This window comes from Anoplopoma fimbria, chromosome 20, assembly GCF_027596085.1.
Source record: "Anoplopoma fimbria isolate UVic2021 breed Golden Eagle Sablefish chromosome 20, Afim_UVic_2022, whole genome shotgun sequence".
Taxonomy (NCBI): Eukaryota; Metazoa; Chordata; class Actinopteri; order Perciformes; family Anoplopomatidae; genus Anoplopoma; species Anoplopoma fimbria.
In genome coordinates this window covers 9,774,666-9,797,645 of record NC_072468.1, presented here as the reverse complement: position 1 = coordinate 9,797,645, position 22,980 = coordinate 9,774,666, and the positions used below count along the sequence as shown (strand labels likewise).

At 43.2% G+C, this 22,980-nt stretch overlaps 1 protein-coding gene across 13 annotated transcripts in view; it reads left to right on the top strand.

Annotated features, from left to right (window-relative positions):
• The window catches only part of ubr5 (ubiquitin protein ligase E3 component n-recognin 5), a 33,106-nt gene that overhangs the window by 8,222 nt on the left and 1,904 nt on the right, over positions 1–22,980 (top strand). The window contains exons 8-58 of one of the 13 annotated variants that reach the window (XM_054621207.1): positions 226–375; positions 1,209–1,402; positions 1,610–1,726; positions 1,810–1,920; positions 2,223–2,377; positions 2,490–2,531; positions 2,714–2,831; positions 3,017–3,201; positions 3,390–3,499; positions 5,067–5,179; positions 5,369–5,515; positions 5,656–5,767; positions 5,888–6,042; positions 6,139–6,336; positions 6,530–6,740; positions 7,060–7,186; positions 7,333–7,484; positions 8,036–8,131; positions 8,516–8,639; positions 8,791–8,888; positions 9,246–9,403; positions 9,950–10,041; positions 10,147–10,293; positions 10,501–10,619; positions 10,805–10,931; positions 11,079–11,208; positions 11,447–11,607; positions 11,799–12,038; positions 12,294–12,417; positions 12,671–12,782; positions 12,911–13,042; positions 13,426–13,458; positions 14,046–14,303; positions 14,417–14,685; positions 15,394–15,605; positions 15,923–16,156; positions 16,510–16,583; positions 16,693–16,865; positions 17,588–17,737; positions 18,110–18,327; positions 18,637–18,757; positions 19,761–20,133; positions 20,315–20,402; positions 20,497–20,641; positions 20,851–20,981; positions 21,110–21,188; positions 21,381–21,562; positions 21,673–21,757; positions 21,869–22,024; positions 22,505–22,618; positions 22,786–22,930. In XM_054621207.1, coding sequence (XP_054477182.1) covers positions 226–375; positions 1,209–1,402; positions 1,610–1,726; positions 1,810–1,920; positions 2,223–2,377; positions 2,490–2,531; positions 2,714–2,831; positions 3,017–3,201; positions 3,390–3,499; positions 5,067–5,179; positions 5,369–5,515; positions 5,656–5,767; positions 5,888–6,042; positions 6,139–6,336; positions 6,530–6,740; positions 7,060–7,186; positions 7,333–7,484; positions 8,036–8,131; positions 8,516–8,639; positions 8,791–8,888; positions 9,246–9,403; positions 9,950–10,041; positions 10,147–10,293; positions 10,501–10,619; positions 10,805–10,931; positions 11,079–11,208; positions 11,447–11,607; positions 11,799–12,038; positions 12,294–12,417; positions 12,671–12,782; positions 12,911–13,042; positions 13,426–13,458; positions 14,046–14,303; positions 14,417–14,685; positions 15,394–15,605; positions 15,923–16,156; positions 16,510–16,583; positions 16,693–16,865; positions 17,588–17,737; positions 18,110–18,327; positions 18,637–18,757; positions 19,761–20,133; positions 20,315–20,402; positions 20,497–20,641; positions 20,851–20,981; positions 21,110–21,188; positions 21,381–21,562; positions 21,673–21,757; positions 21,869–22,024; positions 22,505–22,618; positions 22,786–22,930 — 7,497 coding nt within the window. Of the gene's footprint in view, positions 1–225; positions 376–1,190; positions 1,403–1,609; positions 1,727–1,809; positions 1,921–2,222; positions 2,378–2,489; positions 2,532–2,713; positions 2,832–3,016; positions 3,202–3,389; positions 3,500–5,066; positions 5,180–5,368; positions 5,516–5,655; positions 5,768–5,887; positions 6,043–6,138; positions 6,337–6,529; positions 6,741–7,059; positions 7,187–7,332; positions 7,485–8,035; positions 8,132–8,515; positions 8,640–8,790; positions 8,889–9,245; positions 9,404–9,949; positions 10,042–10,146; positions 10,294–10,500; positions 10,620–10,804; positions 10,932–11,078; positions 11,209–11,446; positions 11,608–11,798; positions 12,039–12,293; positions 12,418–12,670; positions 12,783–12,910; positions 13,043–13,425; positions 13,459–14,045; positions 14,304–14,416; positions 14,686–15,393; positions 15,606–15,922; positions 16,157–16,509; positions 16,584–16,692; positions 16,866–17,587; positions 17,738–18,109; positions 18,328–18,636; positions 18,758–19,760; positions 20,134–20,314; positions 20,403–20,496; positions 20,642–20,850; positions 20,982–21,109; positions 21,189–21,380; positions 21,563–21,672; positions 21,758–21,868; positions 22,025–22,504; positions 22,619–22,785; positions 22,931–22,980 lie in introns of all 13 variants that reach the window. The other 12 variants (XM_054621204.1, XM_054621212.1, XM_054621209.1 and 9 more) reach the window with 12 other exon arrangements.

Below are 22,980 nucleotides of genomic sequence, written 5' to 3'. Positions count from 1 at the left end.
GAAACGAGACAGAAGGGACAACAGCTTATATAAAGTGATAATATTGTGTGCAAAATGGAGTTCAGGCTTAGCAGCATTTCAATATATAATACAAATAGGCTTGTGTGGAAGAGTTATATAGTTTTAAAATGATTTTAATTTTGATCATTGTAATGGTCTAGACAGTATTTGTCAAATTCATAAATCATGAAACCTTGCATCCATTTGTTCCTTTGTCCCCCGCAGAGGACCTGATGTCCCTGTTGGATGCAGACATCCACTCAGCCCATCCCAGTGTGATTATTGATGCTGATGCTATGTTCTCTGAGGACATCAGCTACTTTGGCTACCCCTCTTTTAGACGCTCCTCACTGTCTCGCCTGGGATCCTCCAGAGGTAACTCTACAACTCATTTCTGACTAGAGACGGGAAGGCGGGGTGTTGGTGAGGCTTTTGGTGACTATGGTTGCTTTTGTTATGAAGATGGAGCTTTAATAGCTGATTTATATATTTTTTAAAAAGACAGCACCGTAACATTAAGTTAATTTGCTAAAGTTATTTCAGTATATATATTTTTTTTGATGGATTGCAAGAAAGCACTTGCCAGGGTTAGGTTTCAATCATACATTGAATATTTTTTTTTTTTTTTTTTACAAAAATGGCTGTACTGTAGGGCAAATGTAAAGAAAACACAAATATGATTTTCCTCTTTGCTAAATGTATACTTGAGCTGTTTTACACAAATTAATGTGAATGCAATGGTTTTAGCTGGTTGTAAATGTTCTCTTCAGTCTGTTTAGCTTGATTTGTAATATAGGTGTTTGGTGTCACTGGCTATAAATGTTTGGTGTTGTGTGCTGCATGGCTGTAGTACATACTGTGAGCTCTCTGAGAAAGGCCCGCTAGGCCCACCTGTCTTAACAGGGACCCTTTAAGGCAGTCTATTCTAAAAACCTACCTAGCCCACTTTTAGCCCATATGCATGCTTTCTTCTGTCCATCCACTTCCTCTTCTACCTCACACTTTAACATATGAGCGTGCATACTGACTCACCCACCAGTATAATTTAGACTCCCACACAATCTTCAGCACTGCAATTTTGATTCTAAAGAATCTTATCTTTCTCTCTCTATTCTTAAAACTATGTTGACGGGGCTTTCCCAGAGAGTGGCTTACTTCTGTCCCACTGGTGTGACCTTATTGCATACCAGTTCTCCTTCTTCCCTTAGAGCGCGACTCCGAGCTGTTGCGCGAGCGTGAGTCCGTGTTGAGGTTGCGCGAGCGCCGGTGGCTTGATGGGGCCTCGTTCGACACAGAGCGAGGTTCCACCAGCCGCGAGGGCGAGCCCAGCTTGGACAAGAAGAGCATCCCGGTCCAGAGCCCTGTCTCTTTGGGAGAGGAGCTCCAGTGGTGGCCTGACAAGGTAGGAGGAGCGCAAACAAAAATGTTGATTATGTTTATCTAAAAACGCAGAAATAAAAACCTTTACTATGACAATTTTTACTATTTCTGTTATCCTTCTTGAGATGTTGCTGCAACCTGAATGGTGTTTGCTAGTAGAAAATTCCGTTCATTGGACAAATAGGGTTACGTTTTTTACCTGACTAAGATCTCTAATTTTCGTTTATAGGATGGTGTGAAGTTTGTGAGCATCGGAGCCATGTTCTCAGAGCTGGTGGCGGTCAGCTCCAAAGGAGAGCTATATCAGTGGAAGTGGAGCGAACCTGAACCCTACAGGAATGCACAGGTGGTTAATTAAACCTATGTAAATGGAATTACGCTAGAAAGCCCTGGTAGTTTATTAAACATTTCTCTTATTTGTTCCATCAGAATCCTTCCGTTCATCACCCACGTGTGTCCTTCCTGGGCTTGGCCAATGAGAAGATCACCTTAATGTCTGCCAATAGCATCAGAGCCACTGTAGCCACAGAGACCAACAAGGTAGATTATGATTGCTCCCCTTGAACACGTGTGCTCTGCTTTGATTTTGGTAGCAGCGCTTGACCACAGGATAAGTTGTGTAACCATAAGATGGTGACTGGCCAAAGAAATAAAAAAAAAAAAGTACTAATCAGCCATCCTTGCACTACAAATATTTATGTGTGTGTGTGTGTGTGTGTGTGTGTGTGTGTGTGTGTGTGTGTGTGTGTGTGTGTGTGTGTGTGTGTGTGTGTGTGTGTGTGTGTGTGTGTGTGTGTGTGTGTGTGTGTGTGTGTGTGTGTGTGTGTGTGTGTGTGTTATAGGTGGCAACCTGGGTGGACGACACACTGAGCACAGTGGCCTCTAAGCTGGAGCACAGTGCTCAGGCTTTCCCTGAGCTGCAGGGGGAACGTATGGTGTCGCTGCACTGCTGCGCGCTCTACACGTGTGTACAGCTGGAGAATAGCCTCTACTGGTGGTGAGAAGCAAAACATTTTTTCCATTAAACCACATTGAACGGAATCATAATTCTATGTTTTTAACAATAACATTGCCTCCTGAATGTCACCATAACATTGTTATCCTGCCAGGTGTAACGGGAGTGTTCATCAAAGTCAAACGCAAAACAATAGGTCATTACACTTTTCTCTTTTACAGGGTTATTCATGGGGAAAATTCTGTTGTTTTTTTTTGTTGGATGCTATCATGTGACATTAAGCAAGAGTTACGATATGGTGCCTTTGTCAATTAAAAGTGAGAAAGGCTTTTGTCAGAGAAAGGTACGAACGTCACACTGCTTGTCATCTGTCTACAGGGGTGTTGTGCCTTTTAGTCAACGCAAGAAGATGCTTGAAAAGGCCAGAGCCAAGAACAAAAAGCCAAAGTCCAGCGCTGGCATCTCCTCAATACCAAACATCACCGTGGGAACACAGGTAAGACATTCGTTTGCTTGGGCGTGTTATTATCTTGTATGTCAGTGTTTGACTAAGTACCTCTTCTGTTTCCTTTTTAATGTTTATTATAGGTTTGTCTTGAGATGTTTTTTCAAAAGTCCCGGTGTGAGCTCAATATAAGCCTTGCAGTTTGTTTAAAATCAATTTACCGTTCCCTTCCTTAGGTGTGCTTGAGGAATAACCCCCTCTACCATGCCGGCGCAGTGGCCTTTTCTGTCAACGCAGGGATTCCCAAAGTGGGCGTCCTGTTGGAGTCCGTCTGGAACATGAACGACAGTTGCAGGTTCCAGCTGCGCTCACCAGAGAGCCTCAAGAATATGGAAAAGACCACCAAGACCCAGGAAATCAAGTCAGTTTCATTTTGTGTAGAAAAATCTGTCTATTTTTATTTTTTATTTTTTGTATATGAATGGTCCTCCATCATTTTTATTCATTACACTTTTAACCACAATTGTAAGACATAGACGTCAGTCCCCGTGGCTACAGAATGAAGATATGCAAGAATTTCTCAAATGTATCTTTTGTCTTAATCCATAGGACGGAAAGCAAGCCAGAGCTGGTGAAGACTGAGATGGGTCCCCCTCCTTCCCCGGCATCTACTTGCAGTGATACCTCGTCTATAGCTAGCAGTGCCTCGCTGCCCTACAGTACGTCTCTCTCTCTCTCTCTCTCTCCCTCTCATTACATTACATTACATTGCAGTCATTTAGCAGACGCTTTTATCCAAAGCACAGGAAGTGTATTCAACATAGGTATTCAAGAGAACTACTAGTCACCAGAAGTCATAAGTGCATCTCCTTTCTTAAACAAGCATCTTAAAGCATAAGCCAGAGCAAAAGTATAGTGCAGAGGCAAATTACTACGAAAACAATAATTGCAACAGACTAATACGAATATAATAAGTGCTACAAACTACTACGAATAGGATAAGTGCAGTAAACAAATACGAATTCAATAAGTGCAGCGAACTGATACGAATACAGTAAGTGCAACAACTAATACGAATGCAATAAGTGCTACGAGGAAGGCTCAGGGTAGTACTTCTTGAAGAGGTGAGTTTTCAGCCTGCGCCTAAAGATGGGCAGTGACTCTGCTGTCCTGACGTCGGTGGGGAGTTCATTCCACCACTGAGGGGCCAGGACAGAAAAAGCTGTGACCGGGTGGATCGGCCGCAGGGACCTCTGAGCGACGGGGCAACCAGTCGCCCCGAGGCAGCAGAGCGAAGTGGTCGGGCGGGGGTGTAGGGCTTGACCAAGGCCTGGAGATAGGAAGGAGCTGTTCCTTTCACTGCCCTGTAGGCTAGCACCAGAGTCTTAAACTGGATGCGAGCTCTTACAGGGAGCCAGTGTAGAGAACGGAGAAGGGAAGTTGTGTGAGAGAACTTGGGGCGATTGAACACCAGACGTGCTGCAGCTTTCTGGACAAGCTCCAGAGGTCTGATGGCCGACGCCGGGGCTCCGGCAAGTAGTGAGTTGCAGTAGTCCAGGCGGGAGATGACCAGAGCCTGGATGAGCACCTGCGCCGTCTCCTCAGTGAGGAAGGGGCGAATCCTCCTGATGTTGTAGAGGAGGAATCTGCAGGAGCGTGTGACCGATGCAATGTTTGCTGAGAACGACAGTTGGTCGTCCAGGGTCACACCCAGATTCCTCACAGTCCGAGTTGGCGTCACTACGGCATCATCAATGGTGATGGACAGGTCTCGGTGCGGGCAGCCCTTCCCCGGGAGGAACAGTAGCTCGGTTTCTCTCTCTCTCTCCCTCTCTCTTCCCCTCCCCCTCTTGACCTCTAGCTCTCACAGCAACACTCGTCTCTCAACTTTCCTCTCTATCTCCCAGGCACGGAACCAATTTTTTTTCTCACTCTGCGCTCTCATTAGTCCTTCGACTTTGAAACAGATGGTGCGCAGGCTTTTATCAGCAAGTTTTGTTTTTTTTTTTTTTTTTTCCTGCCTGTTTCCCTGTGTATGGCCAGCTGGGGTGTTTTTGGTTGCCTTTTTTTTTTTTTTTACCTCCCCTTATCACATGAACCCTACAGTTAGCACTCTTGTTTTGATAAGCCATTTTCCTTAGTCCACCTGGTCACCAGTATATTTTAATGTCCTAGTCAGATCTATGATGCCGTACTGTTTGTAATCACTAGATGTGAATACTAATTAAGTGCCTTAACTGATTATTCTGTGATCAAAGGACTAACAGTTAGTATTCTTTGCTACAGAGCGAAGGCGTTCCACCCCGGCTCCCAAAGAGGAAGAGAAGGTGAACGAGGAGCAGTGGCCACTCAGGGAGGTGGTGTTTGTGGAGGATGTTAAAAATGTCCCTGTGGGAAAGGTGGGTGCATCTAAAACATGGAGTGCATGGAATGCATCAATGTTTGCAAATGTGGTTATATCTTGGAATAATAGGTAGGGCTGGTAATCGAGTCTGTGGCTACTTTCAGATCCTGCTCACATGTCACTGGTCTGTCGTGATATCTCGTTTAAAAAAACAAAAACTCATTACCTTCATATTTTGTTCTAGGTGCTTAAAGTGGATGGCGCGTATGTTGCTGTGAAGTTTCCAGGGACATCCAGCAGCATGAATAACCAGACCACTGCTGCTCCCACTGACTCAGACCCATCATCACTGTTGCAGGACTGCAGGCTCCTCAGAATAGACGAGCTGCAGGTATGGACATAAATTGATTCAATATTCTTCGTTTTCATCTCAGTATTTAGAGTTCAGTGTGAATATAGCTGTGAAGGCATCTCTCCTCCTGACATTTATGTTGATTTAACTTTTCGTCTCTTTCAATCTGCTCCTTACAGGTGGTCAAAACTGGTGGGACTCCTAAAGTCCCTGATTGTTTTCAGCGCACACCTAAAAAGCTCTGTATCCCAGAAAAGGCGGAGATTCTGGCCGTGAATGTTGACTCAAAAGGTGAGTCTTTGTCTGCGTTTCTATATGTCACTGTATACTTTATATAGTTTTTCACTTAATTTATTTGTAGTTTTCTGTAGATTTGTAATACCAACACTTAAATATCTCTCATTCCTCCAGGAGTCCACGCAGTGCTGAAAACTGGTAATTGGGTTAGGTACTGTATCTTTGACCTGGCCACAGGCAAAGCTGAACAGGAGAATAACTTCCCCACCAGTAACCTGGCCTTCCTGGGCCAGAGTGAGCGCAATGTGGCCATCTTCACTGCAGGACAGGTGAGATAATCTCCCAAATAGGTGACGTGTGTTTTGCAGTTCTGCACATGCCTTAGTATATACAAATCTAAAATGTTGAAATCATTTTTCTCCCAGGAATCTCCCATCATCCTTCGAGATGGAAATGGCACAATCTACCCTATGGCCAAAGACTGCATGGGTGGAATTAGAGATCCTGATTGGTTGGATCTGCCACCTATAAACAGCCTGGGAATGGGGGTGCACTCTCTGGCCAACCTCCCCTCTAACTCTACGATTAAAAAGAAGGCTGCTATTATTATTATGGCTGTCGAGGTAAACATGCCCTTTTTATACAATGTAAAAGAACAACAAAACTGTTTTAGTGTAGTGGTTATTATCACTTTCCTACACATAAATCTGTCTGAAAGACCAAAAAGCAATGCAGGTTAAGCTGCAGTGAAACATCGAAGATGTCCAAATGAGTGATCATAATCAGTACTCCCTTCATTGTCTTTGTGCCCTTCAGAAACAGACTCTGATGCAGCACGTGCTGCGTTGTGACTACGAGGCGTGCCGACTGTACCTGGTGAACCTCGAGCAGGCTTTCCTGTTGGATCAGGGCAGCCAGGCCCTCGGAGCTCTTCTGGATCATCGCTGCGATGGGAACCGCAATATACTCCATGCTGCCGTCTCTGTGTGCTTCCCTGTTAGTAACAAGGAGACCAAAGAGGAGGAAGGTAAGCTGGTGCTTTGGAGACAATCAATGTCAGGAGAGCTAGGTTTAACGACAACATAATACATTGTTTTAATATTTGAGTCTGATCTCAGTAGTAGTTTATTTTGATTTCCTTATTACAGTCACATTTTTCTTCCCAGTGTCTCTGTTTTGGACTTTGCCATCTTTATTAGAAAATGTAAAATGACAAAAAAAAGAAAGAAAATTACCTTTTCTCTAAACACCCAATTTTAGTTTCGAGAGTGCTGCTGTGTCAGTCTGATTGCCTGTTTCCCAAGTGTCTCTTCTCCATGCTAAGTGACCATGCTGTTTCATTCCAGAAGCTGAAAGGTCTGAGAGAAACACATTTGCAGAGCGTCTATCTGCCGTGGAGGCAATTGCCAACGCCATCTCTGTGGTCTCAAGCAACAGTTCAGGGAATAGGACCGGCTCCTCCAGCAGCAGAGGGTAAATAACCAGTTATGCTGTTTCCACACACGGCTCCCTAATAAGAAGGGAATCTTTTTGCATCAAATGTTGTCCATATTATGAAAACCAAAGCACCATTGTTGGTCTTAATTTCAGAGTCGTATTTTCTTTTGTGCTCTCACCAGGCTTCGTCTGAGGGAGATGATGCGGAGGTCTCTGAGAGCAGCAGGTCTCGGCCGTCATGAGTCTGGCCCATCATCTAGCGACCACCAAGACCCTGTGTCACCACCCATTGCCCCACCAAGTTGGGTCCCTGACCCCCCACCAATGGACCCTGGTCAGTGCATCTGTACAAGATTGTATAATTAAGATAATATATGTCTGCTCTTTAGAGCCCTTTAAGACACACAAAATCACTGCAGCAAAAAGCAAGAATATAAATGTAACCCCTGCTTTAGTACAGTGGAGGTGCCACTATGAGGTATTCCAGCTAAAAAACTTGTTCCATTCTCTGCTTTTGCCACAATGCAGTCCAGAGCGTGTGGAAGATTTCCAAAGATATACAATCCTGACTGAATCAAAGGAGTTTAAACTGCATTGTTGTGTGTCGTAATCCTTAAAACTGGAGTTCTCAATTTGTATTTCATCTTCTCACTGGTAGTTTGTAGCAGCACACCCACACCAGGGCAACCTCTTGAGTTGTTTTGCCACAGTTGTCAATCTGAAGGCGGCTTTATGCAACTGTACCGTAATGTGTGATTATGATTTTAACTCTCCTTCCTTTGCCTGATTGAATGATACTTTGCGGTGAAGTGTCTCTTAACTGAAGTGAAATCTTCAATCTACAAAGAAAGTTCTTTTTTTTTTTTTTTTTTTTTAAATCAACAGACGGTGACATTGACTTCATTCTAGCACCAGCTGTGGGTTCACTCACCACTGCCTCCACAGGGACTAGCCAGGGACCAAGCACCTCCACCATACCAGGTACATGACATCATAGAGGAGGAACAAGAAGGAGCTGTGTCTCAAATCCATACGAAATACTGTCCTACTACTACTACTACTACTACTACTACTCAACAAAAAGACCTCAAAAAAATTCCCCTATAATGTAATACTTGTTTGTTATATTTTGTTTTTTTTATGTTAAAATTGCATTGGTTTGGTATCGCAGCTTAAAATGAACTCAATAACACCATTCCTAAAATGGTGTTATTGAGTTCATGCTGAGATATCTAAGAAGATTATATTGATTTTTTTACGACATTCGGATATTATTCATTTCAATTTCAATTAGTCCTTCAGCTTTATACTGTATGTGTTGTGTTGCATCTGTCATCTTATGCTTTGTCCTCTCCATATGAGCAGGGCCGTCCACTGAGCCATCTGTGGTTGAATCTAAAGACAGGAAGGCCAACGCCCACCTCATCCTCAAGCTGATGTGTGACAGTGTTGTTCTGAGGCCACACCTACGGGAGCTACTCTCTGCCAAGTACGATTCCTTATTTCTATATGATCATACTTATTATCAGTGTTTACTGTACACAAAACTAATGCACCTTCTTTTTTTTATCTGCCATTCTGTGTTTATTTTGCCTGTTTACCTGTCCCTCATGTGTGTCCTTGATGTGTTGTTTCACTAGGGATGCCCGTGGAATGACCCCGTTCATGCTGGCAGTCAGTGGGCGAGCCTACCCAGCAGCCATCACTGTACTGGAGGCTGCTCAGAAAATGGCCAAGGGTAAATTAATAAGTCATCCTTCTGTTGTAAACTGGTTTGTCATTGAAAGGTAGACTGTTAGGATAGCAAACCTGTATTTAATGCCGCCCTAGTATTATGCACATTATACTAAATGAAGTTTGCATGAACAACCAGCCACCATATCTTTCTCTATATTCTGAGAAAACATCTAATCTAAAATCAAAAAAAAAAATCTAATGTAATTTTAACTGGATGAGGTAACAGCTGTGACATTGGAGGTTATCCACGAGTTATGTGAATCCTGACCTATTTAGCTGCCCTGCTTTCAACAGCTAACTACGTGTTGTAACTGGCATTCTTCCCGTTTCCATATTTTCCTCCAAATGTCTAACACAGTGGGTGACCCAGGCATTGCGGAGAAGGAGGATGCAGACTCTGTGTTCATGGAAATGATTTGCCCCTCGGGGACCAACCCAGATGATTCGCCACTCTATGTTCTCTGCTGCAATGACACCTGCAGTTTCACTTGGACTGGAGCTGAGCATATTAACCAGGTCAGAGCTAAAGGATATAATTTCACTGAAATGAGAGGAAAAGCACTCATCATCAGGAAAAAGTGACTTGTTGTAGCCACTCTATAGCAGCATTAACCAGTGTCCATTAAGGATGGGAATTTTCTTTGATAATTATAAGGTTTTAAAGACAGCTATGTAACTGAAAACTCTATAAGCCTTCCAAAAAAGAGTGATCAAAATATTATTTGATTACTGCTACTTGCCTTCCAGGTCCGTAGCTTCAGGGAGTCCTCCTTTTTTTCCACCTCATAAGTGGAACCTCAATAATTTTTGGAGACCATTTTCGTTAATCTCTTTAATGTATAATCCGGGTTCATACGGTCATGAAAAAAATGTGGAAATTTGAAAACGGGGATTTTCAGGCCTGGAGAAGTTTTGCAAAAATAAAAAACCCAGGCAGTTTCCACATGGATAAATTATGGAGACTACTTTAAATGTATTAGTATAGATGTGTATGAACCCTGTATACTGTTCAGATGAAAGTTGGCTCGTTGGTATTGTTCATCACAATGACTTTGCATTTAGGATATCTTTGAGTGTCGGACTTGCGGTTTGCTCGAGTCCCTCTGCTGCTGCACTGAGTGTGCAAGGGTGTGTCACAAAGGACACGACTGCAAGTAAGTCCTACTTTTGAGCGTGGCCTCATTAAATCTTTGTAAAAGGTTTACATCTTTTTCACCGTTGCTTTTCATGATTATAACTTTGCTTCTGTCCCTTCCCAGGCTGAAGAGAACCTCTCCCACAGCATACTGTGACTGTTGGGAGAAATGTAAGTGTAAAACGCTGATCGCCGGCCAGAAGGCTGCTCGCCTGGATCTGCTTTATAGGTTACTCACAACCACCAACCTGGTCACAACACCCAACAGCAGGTAAGACCCCTCTGCTCTCTTTGTGGCCTTAATCTCCACTTCACCTACAATAGTGTTCTATCTTTTGTGTAGTTCATTATTTGCAAATAACTGCTGGCAATTCCAGCTAAATCAGCTTAACTTTGTTATTTTGGCACGGAAGATACTTGGTATTGTTCAAGTGAGGCTGAAGTGATAGTTCTGACATATTTGTATTTCCATCTGCAGGGGAGAGCATATATTATTGTTCCTGGTGCAGACTGTTGCCAGGCAGAGTGTTGAGCACTGTCAGTACAGACCACCACGCATCAGAGAAGACCGGAACCGCAAGGCTGCAAACGCAGAGGGTAGGTTCAGGATCCTTCTCACATATTACCCAACATATAACCATCAGTGCTGGCTACTCAAGATTTACATCAGATTATTTCCCCATTTTTAGTACCAACTTTGATATATGCTGGGTCTTTTTAAAATATTAATCCTACATGACATCTGGTGTATAAGAACATTCTTCTTTTTTCCTTTCTTTCAGACTCTGATATGCCAGACCACGATCTAGAACCTCCCCGCTTTGCTCAGCTGGCTCTGGAGAGGGTCCTGCAGGACTGGAACGCCCTGAAGTCTATGATCATGTTTGGCTCTCAGGAGAATAAAGACCCGTAAGTATTGCTGCAAAACGCCACCCTCAGCAAAATAATGTGGTTGGTAAGAAGAGCTCGACAGAGTGCGCTTAGTTTGTGGTGATCAAAGAACTGAAAAATGCCACACAAGTATTTTTAGTTTTGTATTTGTTTTGTTTGTCTTAGACTTAGTGCCAGCAGCAGAATTGCCCACCTCCTGCCTGAAGAGCAGGTCTACTTGAATCAGCAGAGTGGCACCATTCGCCTTGACTGTTTCACCCACTGCCTCATCGTCAAGTGTGCTCCTGACATCACTGTAAGTCCAGTTAGTTTGTCTGCATCAGGGTAAAGATTATTGTCCTAACCTTCACACTAATTTGACACAATGTTAAACAAAATTTCCATTTCTCTGTAATTCTTTCTTATGAAAAACATAAATCATAGCATCTCAATATTACCAGTAATGCGTTTTCTTCAGTTTTTATTGCTGTTAATGTGCATGCATGTCAGTATTTCGGTTATCAGAGCATGTTTTTTTTGTTATCCTGTATTAGTTTATAGACACCTTGCTGGGTACACTGGTGAAGGAGCTGCAAAACAAGTACACTCCCGGCCGGAGAGAAGAGGCAGTCAATGTCACCAGGAGGTTCCTGCGCTCTGTCGCCCGGGTATTTGTCATCCTCAGCGTGGAGATGGCCTCATCCAAGAAGAAAAAGTAAGAACACACGTATCATTAAGGTTTTCAATTAAACTTTTAGACTGTCGGAATTAATCAGCTCAAATCTCCCACACAATTGGGGCTACACAATGACATCAATTACACACGCTCTTTTTTTAATTCATGCAAATGCTGATTCGGCCTGTTCTCCTTTTTTTTTTTTTTTTTTTTTTTTTTTCTTCATCTAGCAACTTCATCCCCCAACCCATTGGGAAATGTCGACGGGTTTTCCAAGCGCTACTGCCCTACGCTGTGGAGGAGCTGTGTAACGTAGCAGAGTCGCTGATTGTGCCAGTGAGAATGGGTATAGCGAGACCCACTGCTCCGTTCACTCTGGCCAGCACCAGCATAGACGCCGTTCAGGGCAGTGAGGAGCTCTTCTCTGTGGAACCGCTGCCTCCGAGACCCTCACCTGATCAGTCCAGCAGGTCAGTTGATTTTAGTGCCCTTCATTTTCCTGTCTTTATTTTTCACTGTGTTACGGTAGATTGAAATGTGCTCATATTGTATCAGTTAGTTGGGTAAGAGCCCCATGTTAATGTGCCATGGCCAAGATATGAAATCACTGAGTCATTCACTTGATGTCTTGGAGAGAGGAAACCAAAAGTACCAGAAGATGCTTGATTTTTCTTATTCAATACATAATGACTTCTGGTCTTGTGCTCCATTATTTTTCCACCCAGCTCCAGTCAGACAGCTGCCTCTTATATCATCAGGAACCCCCAGCCTCGGCGCAGCAGCCAGTCTCAGCCTGTCAGAGGAAGAGACGAGGAGCAGGATGACATTGTGTCAGCAGATGTGGAAGAGGTGGGGAGCCTCATTATAAAATCATTAAGGCCTTAATGAACTTTGCATGCAAGTGAATCCATGTATATTGGTAACTGGTTTCAAAGAAAGTATGACGCCATCTAGAGTTATTTACACCGCATGATTTCACTGAGTTTTGGATGAATATTTTTATTTCCATTCCTATTACGGTATAATTTAAGGTGATGATGGGAATATCTCTGCCTTGCCTCAAAGCTTTTTCCCTGAGCACCTGTTTTTGTTTTTGTTTTAGGTGGAAGTTGTAGAAGGAGTAGCCGGTGAGGAAGACCATCATGACGACCAAGAGGAACAGGGAGAGGAAAATGCGGAGGCAGAAGGGCAGCATGATGAGCACGACGAAGATGGTGAGACACACCCTACTTTTCTTTTTTTTTAGGAATGCTAGGGAATTAATGACACTGTTTTGCAAACTTGAATCTGAAAGCACCCAGCAGTGAGTTAATCATCTGTTTGTCATCGTCTCTGTGTTTAGGAAGCGACATGGAGCTGGATCTTCTTGCAGCGGCTGAAACAGAGAGCGACAGTGAAAGTAACCACAGCAATCAGGATAACGCTAGCGGCCGCAGGAGTGTCGTCACAGCAGCCACAGCCGGCTCTGAAGCAGGTTGGTCAACAGCTGTTTTTAATCTTTCAGTTTGGATTTCATCTTAGATTTTCTTTTAAATCCCCCTTCATAAAACTTTACTGTTTCGTTCTTTTTTTTGTTTGTTTCTTGGTGGAAATGTGTACACCATTCTTATTGAGATCCTTGAACTGAAATCTTTCCAAATCTTTGTGAGGCTCCAACTGCTTACTAAATAGAAATTGCATTTCTGTCTTGCTGCACTGTGGTGTATTTTCATTGAGTTGCAGACTAATGCAGTCCTCACAAAATCATTGGTGCTTAACAGTCAGCATTTTGAAATTGTGGGGATTTATGTTTGGAGAGCTAATGATACAGCAGACATAATGGTCCCTGGCTGAATACCCCATGTATTTCATTCGCAGGCAGTAGGGTGTCCTTGGCATTTCCTATTTTTGGTAGGAGCTCCTCTTTACTTCAATGCATATACAGATGTCAGGGCAAGAGTGAATTTGCAAAGTGCATACACAGTTTCCTGCTGAGAGTTACTTCAGCTCGTCCCTTTCTCACATTCCACCATTATGTCTCTGTCATTTTTAACCAAAATTCATCACAAGTGTTGTCCTTTTCACCCAAATAACTCACTAATCAAGCTTTCCCAAATGGTGTGGTGTTTTTTCCTTCTCCTTGGTCATCTAAAATGTCTATTTCTAACAAATGTTATTTCATTTCCACTTAAAATATTCAGTACATTTGAGAGATTGCTGTTCTTTCTCCCTAATGAAAAAAAATGCAGAAAATGAAGGCTTATATTGTTTAGCACAAGGTGATCAACAGAGTGCAGCTGCTGTTTTCTCTTCAGTGTTTTTCACCATCATATTAGTGTTGTTTGGCCTTGTAGTGGTGTGATTCACTAACCCGCACTCCTGCCTGGATAAATCTGATGTAACAGACAAAAGAAAGGGAGGGGAGATGAATACAAAGCCATTAATCTCGTCTATCTTTTTTTCTTCATCCCACATCCTCCCCCTCCTCCTCCCTGAAGGCGCCAGCAGTGTCCCTGCCTTCTTTTCAGAGGATGACTCCCAGTCCAATGACTCCAGTGACTCGGACAGCAGCAGCAGTCAGAGCGACGATGTCGACCAGGAGACGTTCCTGTTGGATGAGCCGCTGGAGAGGACAACTAGCGCCTCGCATGCCAACAGTGCAGCCCAGGCTCCTCGCTCCATGCAGTGGGCTGTTAGAAACACCCCCAGCCAGAGGGCCACTGGGAGCGCTCCCTCCAGCTCCTCAACACCAGCTGGTCAGTGGAGCTATGGGATTTTTATTGTGAAATGTTTATTTGCGGTTCCAGATGACAGTCACAAGAACGGTGTGTATTGATCGTACCTGCAATGATCTTTGTCTTTTTCCCAGCGAGCTCCACAGGCCTGATATACATCGACCCTACCAACCTGCGTCGCTCCAGTGCGATCAGCTCCAGTGCGGCTGCCGCGGCGGCAGCTCTGGAGGCCAGCAACTCCAGCAGCTATCTGACATCTGCCAGCAGCCTGGCCCGGGCCTACAGCATCGTCATCAGGCAGATCTCAGACCTCATGAGTCTGATTCCCAAGTACAACCATCTAGTCTACTCACAGTACCCTGCTGCTGTAAAGCTCACCTACCAGGATGCTGTCAACCTGCAGGTAAGAAACACGGCCATTGATCAAAATACTCTAACAGCCCTGTCAAGGCACCGCAATACTAATTTCTGAAGGACACCTTTAAAATAAAATAGCTTCTACTGAGGTTTCGAAAGAAGCTTTTAATATCCCACAAATAAATAAAATCCTTGAAAAAAGTCATACATTTGATTAAATGAGTAGTCTCTTTTATTAGATCATCTGTCTTTAATGAATATATATCGCCTGAAAACATGCTGGAGAGCACTTTTTTGACTGCAGTGAGGATGTTGGGTTTTGATAAGTTAAGCACTAACAAATATGGATTGAGGTAGAATATTTTGTTAGATAAAATAATGTGAATTTTTGAAAAACATTGGGTTTTGGAGCCCCTGGAGTAATTCGAACACACAAGACAGAAACAATCCTACACAGCCACCACTGGAATCTAATTCTACAAATAAAGTATGATACTTAAAATGTTGATACTTACGATGAGTATCCTGATATTTACCTGCAACCAAACGCCAGGTTTAAACAAAATGAATTGTCGTGCTAAAAGAAAAGCTCTGCAGAATAATGTTATGAAAGAAGCTTCCCTTTGAACTATGCGGTACAGCCTTACATATGTGATATAACAGTGCAAAGCAACCCTTAGCGGATATTTTAAGTCTCTTTTCTTTTTTTAATGAGTTCAATATGAGTGAAATGTTTATTATTTGTTGGAACCAGAACTATGTTGAAGAAAAGCTGATTCCCACCTGGAACTGGATGGTGTCCATCATGGACTCCACCGAGGCTCAGTTGAGATACGGCTCGGCTCTGTCGTCTGCTGGAGACCCGGGTCACCCCAGTCACCCGCTTCACGCATCTCAGCACTCAGCTCGCAGGGAACGTATGACGGCCAGGGAGGAGGCTAGCCTACGCACCCTTGAGGGACGCAGGTAAAAAAACAAGTTTTACGGAAACTCTTCTTAATGACCAAACTGTTATCAACTGATGAGACTACTAAATGTAACAATAAGACTTTGAGACACCCGAAATCTATCAAGAACAACTGAGGAAACCACAGAAAAGAATTCAGGAAGACCCCCTTAGTAGCCATGAAACTATTTGCAGTCCCAATCTATGTTCAGTCCAACTGTGCTTGCAGTTAAAAGTATGGTCCACACTTTTTTATTGAATTAACTCCATAAAATATAAATGCATTCCAGAGTTGGTAAGGTTTGTAGTGTTCTCACCGGATTTGTTGTCTTTCCAGGAGAGCAGCTACCCTGCTGACGGCTCGCCAGGGCATGATGTCGGCGCGGGGCGACTTCCTGAACTACGCCTTATCACTAATGCGTTCCCACAATGATGAGCACTCTGATGTGCTTCCGGTGCTGGATGTGTGCTCACTGAAACATGTGGCCTACGTTTTCCAGGCTCTTATTTACTGGATTAAGGCCATGAACCAGCAGACCACTTTGGACACCCCACAGATGGACAGAAAGAGGTAACTGAAGAAATTAGTTCAAATGCTGTCTTCTTTTTCAGAAACCCAAGATTTTACTTTAGTTGTAGCATAACTGTGTTTGGTTACCTCACAAAAAGAAGAACATCCCATAGCTTATGTTTTTGCAGTGGGTTAAACATTAAACAAAACTAGACAATTTTATTATCTGGATAGAAATACATATGATAGCAACCAAAACAAAATCCTGTTTTCACACAATTTTGTCTATTGTCTTTGCCCTTATTATCGTCGGTAAGAACGATAATAAGGGCATTCGTTTAACCATGGCTTATTAGATTAAATACTTCTTTGACTACAACAGTGTTTATAATCTACTTTGACTTTTTTTGTAGGAATCGTGAGATTTTGGAACTGGGTTTGGACAATGAGGATTCTGAACACGAGAACGACGAGGACACCAATCAAAGTAAGATAACTATTATCTAACAATAGTCAATGAGTCATAAATGTCAAAGAACTCCTCAAACTGTAATTTGAATGTGTGTGCTGACAAATTTGTTTGTGCTTCACCTCAGGTTCAACTCTGCAGGACAAGGATGAGGACCCAGTCCCAGCTGAAACGGGTCAGAACCACCCCTTCTTCCGACGCTCTGACTCCATGACCTTCCTGGGCTGCATCCCACCCAACCCCTTCGATGTTCCCCTGGCTGAGGCCATCCCACTGGCAGACCAGCCCCACCTCCTGCAGGTCAGAGTCACTGCTCAGCCTCTTTGTGAGAAGATGGAAGGGTTAAAGATGCCCGGTCAACAAAGCTCCTTACAGTCAACAGCATGCAACATCTTGCCATCCAGTGACAGTGATGACTGCCGTGCATGTCTCAATCACCCTGGCAACACTGGCAAGATAGTACCCGTGAAAAATATAGATGAGTAAGCAGGTAACATTCCCCAATCAGGCATCTTCTCAACTTGTCATTGCTTAAATGACAAGTTGAGAAGATGCCTGATAGGGTGATGGGCAGATTTTTTATTGATCTTGTACATTGTGTTAATACACATTACACGTCTTGATCAGCCCTTGTGCTCAGCCATAACCTGACTTTTATGCATCCAATGTACGGATCAAATGACTGTCCAGGAGGTGGCTGCTCACACTAAACGTAAGCACGGAACCCTGATTAGTTTTGTCCAGTTACAACTTCAATACTTTAACAAAATGGTCTTCCAAATTATTTTTTTAACAGTGTTGACATAAATAAAGAATTTCTTGATGAAATTCTGCTCCAAACCAAAATAATGACTGGAAGAGGCAGAAATATGTTCTCTGCTCCGAGGCCAGGTCCAGTGGTTGTTGGGCCGAGGCAGTGGATACTTGGACTCGGTCATTAGCTAGATTGACACAACACAATATCTGTATAATGGCCCAATGCATTCTTTGGCTTCAAGTTAATTTTGCTTCCTCTCTAACAGCCTAATGCCAGGAAGGAGGATCTGTTCGGCCGTCCCTCTCAGGGCTTGTACTCTTCCTCGTACATGGCAACCAAAGGCCTGGCTGAGGCAAGCATGGACAGGAACTGCCTGGAGGTAAACATGGGCTCCTCTCTACCCTCCCCCTCTCAGGTATACCACCCCTCTTCACTGGACAAACACGCTGGCATCTGTGTTCTAATATCCACGCATTACAAACACCTGGTAATTGTTCAAGTAACTTGACTTTTGAATAGAAATCTGTAAAAAATTATCCGGAATTCATTACTTCCTACTCATTATTTCCAGCTGCATTGAGAACATTGGAAATAATGGACACCAAGAAATAATGGATTTCTTTGGGTAGTTCTTTTTGCTTACTCTGAAATTCTAGTGTGGATATTGGAGCACAGCCTGTGGGTCTGTGTCCCATTTTCATATTTCCATTCTGTCATCATCACACTGTTAACGTTCAAGACATATGTTCACATTACTAAAGATCAACTCTGAACCCCACTCAAACAGATCCTTCCCACTAAGATGTCTTACTCAGCCAACCTGAAGAATGTTATGAGTATGGAAACTGGCCAGCGGAGCACTGAGAACCAGTCACTAGCAGATCAGGAGATGGAGGCTTCAAAACCAGGCCCTTCACCCCATGACCTCGCCGCCCAGCTGAAGAGCAGCCTACTTGCTGAGATTGGCCTCACAGAAAGTGATGGACCCCCTCTCCCATCATTCAGGTACCAAACACTAATCACTGCTTTGTGATGTTGGTTTAGCTAAAGTGGCAGTTTAATATTTCCCTCAGATATAAGCCTGTTAGCTGGGCTTAACCTGTTTTTAAATTAATTTATATATACAGTATATTCAAATTAAATCTCGAACTGTCATCCATTAATTGCCACATTTTATACAAGTTCTAATACTGGTTAGAGAAGACCACAGCGAACCTAGTCCTGAAGAAAATCTCAAATGTTGTAATATACTATTTTTTGTTTTATATGGTATACAAATACAGCGTCACAATTTGTGCTTCTTTGTCGGTTCAGACCTCACTGTAGTTTCATGGGGATGATGATCTCACATGACATGCTACTCGGCCGCTGGCGTCTGTCACTGGAGCTGTTTGGTCGTGTCTTCATGGAGGATGTCGGAGCTGAGCCTGGATCGGTATGTTTTTATTTACTATTCATTGACAAGTAAATGTAGCAATTATCTTGACATTACCCTGCTTTTTATACCTGTATAAATGGTTTTAAAGTTGAGGCTTTTACATGAAATTATGTATTGCAATGAGCCTCAACAAGTATTATGTCAGAAAATGCCTTACCTAAAATCACATAAGCTCCCAGCAGAAAGCTGGTGTATTTTTTTACGTGCTTGGTTTGCTAACAATCAGCTAAAAGATGTATATAGCTGCAGACTAGCGACTCTAATTATTTAATTACAGTGTTGATGAGGAAAAAGCAGCTTAAATCAGGAAGGCACTGCAGTCATGTAGGAAGCACTTTGTTGTTTGTGGTGGTGTGTGTTGAGAGAATGTCACTGCCGGACTGTTACCCTTTCTGTCTATTTCATGTTCATTTCACTGAGAAAGATGGTAAACTAATACTTTAAATGTTTTATTTGGTGGATTATGTGTTTGCCAAATTACAGGAGATGCTTGGACAGATTTAGAAAAGATGGGGAATTTAATTAAATCAGTACATTTGGTCGGTAATTAGAGCTGGCTTGTGGTATTCCTTGAGTTCTGCTAGTAGGACACCTGCTCATAGCACTGTGCAGCCGGAATGTACGCTAGCCTTTCATGTTAAACTCAGTGTCATAAGTAGGTTACAGTTATCATAACAACACGAACATTCAGGCTCCCCCATGAGGCTCAAAGATGTACTGCAGATATACATGTTAAACAAAAGACTATGGAAGATATTCAGCAAAGTATCTGGTGACCCTGATTAAAATCTCCTGGGACTGGCCTGTGGGTCGCAACCCAGTCCTTTTTTAACAGCAGGGTATTGCAATACTTTTTTAGCATTGGTATACCCTGAACCCTATTTAATTATATTTAAAAATAAATGTAACTGCCTAATTTCTATTTTTGAGGGATGGTGATGTCCTTGATGCTGGAGTGCAGTTTTATAATGCTTTTGACGTTTTTTATTGTTCATCACAGATCCTCACAGAGCTAGGCGGCTTTGAGGTAAAGGAATCCAAGTTCCGTCGGGAGATGGAGAAGCTGAGGAACCTGCAGTCCCGTGACCTGGCCCTGGAGGTGGACCGGGATCGGGACCAGTTGATACAACAGACCATGCGTCAGCTAAACACACACTTCGGCAGGCGCTGCACAACAACACCCATGGCTGTGCACCGGGTGAAGGTCACCTTCAAAGATGAGCCGGGCGAGGGGAGCGGTGTGGCGCGCAGCTTCTACACGGCCATCGCCCTGGCCCTCCTCTCCAACGATAAGCTGCCCAATCTGGACTGTGTTCAGAGTGTCAGCAAGGGCATGCAGGCCAGCAGTACGTGTCATCACGATTACAATTCAAGTATGGCAATACATAGAAACTATACTGTATTATGGAACTCATTCATTGTTGCATTCAATGGTACTTTTATGATGCTTAAAGCAGTCATCACATGAGTAAAAGGATTTTTTTTTCTACTAAAAAATGTTACACTTAACTGTGAACTTGAACAATGTGTATTTGTGCGTGTTTGTGTCTGTAGATCTAATGCAGCGCTTGAGAAACAGAGACCGTGAAAGAGAGAGGAGAAGTGGAGGGCTTCGAGCGGGCTCTCGTAGAGACCGAGACAGGTAAACTCCATATTAATACATACATTCCCCTTTTACAATAAATAACAATAGTTTTTGCCGTGCAAGACTGAGCCAAACTGTTTGTGTTCTACAGAGACTCCAGGAGGCAGCTGTCCATAGACACCCGGCCTTTCAGGCCTTCGTCAGAGGGAAACCCCAGTGATGAGCCCGACCCCCTGCCTGCACACAGACAAGCCCTTGGTGAAAGGCTCTACCCACGAGTTCACGCCATGCAACCGGTAATAAATCATCTGCATCCATCAAAGCTCTGTTTTACCAAAACAAAATATATATCTTTATCTATTCATCATCGAGCCACATCAATTTTCAAATTGGAAAATACTTTGACTACTCCACAAGACAACTATATGTATATGTGTATGTTTGACTGGAACAATTGAAGCTTTCCTTCACCACACTTATCCCAGCTGTGTGTTTTCCTCCCCAGGCTTTTGCCAGTAAAATCACAGGCATGTTGTTGGAGCTGTCCCCTGCCCAGCTGCTGCTGCTGCTGGCTAGTGAGGATTCTCTGAGAGCCAGGGTGGAGGAAGCCATGGAGCTTCTCATTGCACATGGAAGGTAACCATCTGTTCACTGTAGTGACACACATTGTTCTGCTCTCTTTTCGTGTCACTCTAAAGTGTTCTTTGAAAAGATTGTACATTATATCAAAATGAAAGTCTTATAAAGTAACTTTAACCCTTTAGATCTTCTATGTCCTCCAGGGAAAATGGTGCCGACAGCATATTGGACCTTGGTCTTTTGGAGGCTCCAGAGAAAGCACAAGTAAACTCAGCATATTTGTTCCCACTCTATACTCTCCCAACATGTAGAGTTAGTCATTTAATTTCCATTGGAAATAATCAAGTGTGGATTGGCATACCAACTCATATGTCTCTCCTATAGACCTAAAATGTCATAAGTGCCTCCGTGAAATAAATGCTTCTAAACAGCCTCCTCGTATTTGTGTGGTTGTAGCAGCAGGAAAACCGTAAGCGCCATGGTTCAACCCGTAGTGTGGTGGACATGGAGCTGGACGACCCAGACGATGGGGACGACAACGCTCCTCTCTTCTACCAGCCTGGCAAAAGAGGCTTCTACTCCCCTCGGCCCGGCAAGAACACAGAAGCCCGGTTGAACTGCTTCCGTAACATTGGAAGGTAATGAATTGTCTGCTTTATTGGTCAAACATGAAGGGACTTATAATCTTTGGTGTCACATCTTTAACAATATAGGATACAATACGTTAAATGTCGTGTTTTCTCTACAGAATACTGGGGTTATGTCTGCTCCAAAATGAACTCTGTCCAATCACGTTGAACAGACATGTCATCAAAGTGCTGCTTGGCAGGAAGGTAAGAGAATCTGTTTTTATGATTCAATTTTGCACCTACTGTTAGACCCTGATACACTATGCTGGTGCTTTTCAGAATGAAGTTGCTAAATGTACTTCTTTGTTACTGCAGGTGAACTGGCATGACTTTGCATTCTTTGACCCGGTCATGTATGAGAGTCTGCGGCAGCTGATCCGCCATTCTCAGGCTGGTGAAGCAGACGCAGTATTTGCTGCCATGGACCTTGCCTTCGCCATTGACCTCTGCAAAGAGGAGGGGGCCGGACAGGTAAAGGAACCCACTATCAAAGTAATAATTTGCCCATGCTGTATAGAGTTAAAATAGCAGTGTTTTAAAATGAGGCTTTAGGGTGCAATGAATCTTGAGGCAATGTTTTTGAAAAATTTAATTTAAATTGTGATGTTCCACAAAACTACTAGCTGGAAATTTGCGACGCGTTACAATAATACATTTTTGGATGCTGTGCTAATTTCAGTCAGAACACAGTAATTTGCTTTTCTTTCTGTAACCTTTTCTTGACTACACTCAAATTCAAACCCATAATGCACCAAAATCTATACACAATTTAAGGTTCAGCTGTCCTTTTTCAGTGCATCCTCAAAAAATTTCAGTAATCTATGAGTACTTCACAGGAAATTGATATGATGTATGTACCGCTTCAGGTTTGGCTTTTTGAAAGTAAAATATGAATGCTGAAATATGTTATTCCATAAAGTCTTTGTTGATGCCTTATTCTCCCTGGTTCAGGTGGAGCTTCTGTCTGGTGGGGTCAACATGCCAGTAACTCCTCTCAATGTGTACGAGTACGTGAGGAAGTATGCTGAGCACAGAATGCTGGTGGTGGCTGAGCAGCCTCTCCATGTAAGTAAAACTCTTTGAACATCTGAGAAGTCAAAGTCAATTGAGAGGAAGAAGCATTTATTGTGTTCTACCAAACCTTTTCTCAGTGTCAGTTTATTGGAACACGGACAGATGCTTTGTCAGTCTCCAAAATGTGTATTCACACCAGTTATGATGTGTGTCTGAAGGCAATGAGGAAGGGTTTGCTGGATGTGCTTCCTAAAAACGCCCTGGAGGACCTGACGGCCGAGGACTTCAGGCTGCTGGTGAACGGCTGTGGAGAAGTCAACGTCCAGATGCTCATTAGCTTCACCTCCTTCAATGATGAATCTGGTATGTTGCTTTGTCTGTATCTCCTCTGATCTGTATCTGCTTCTGTTTAT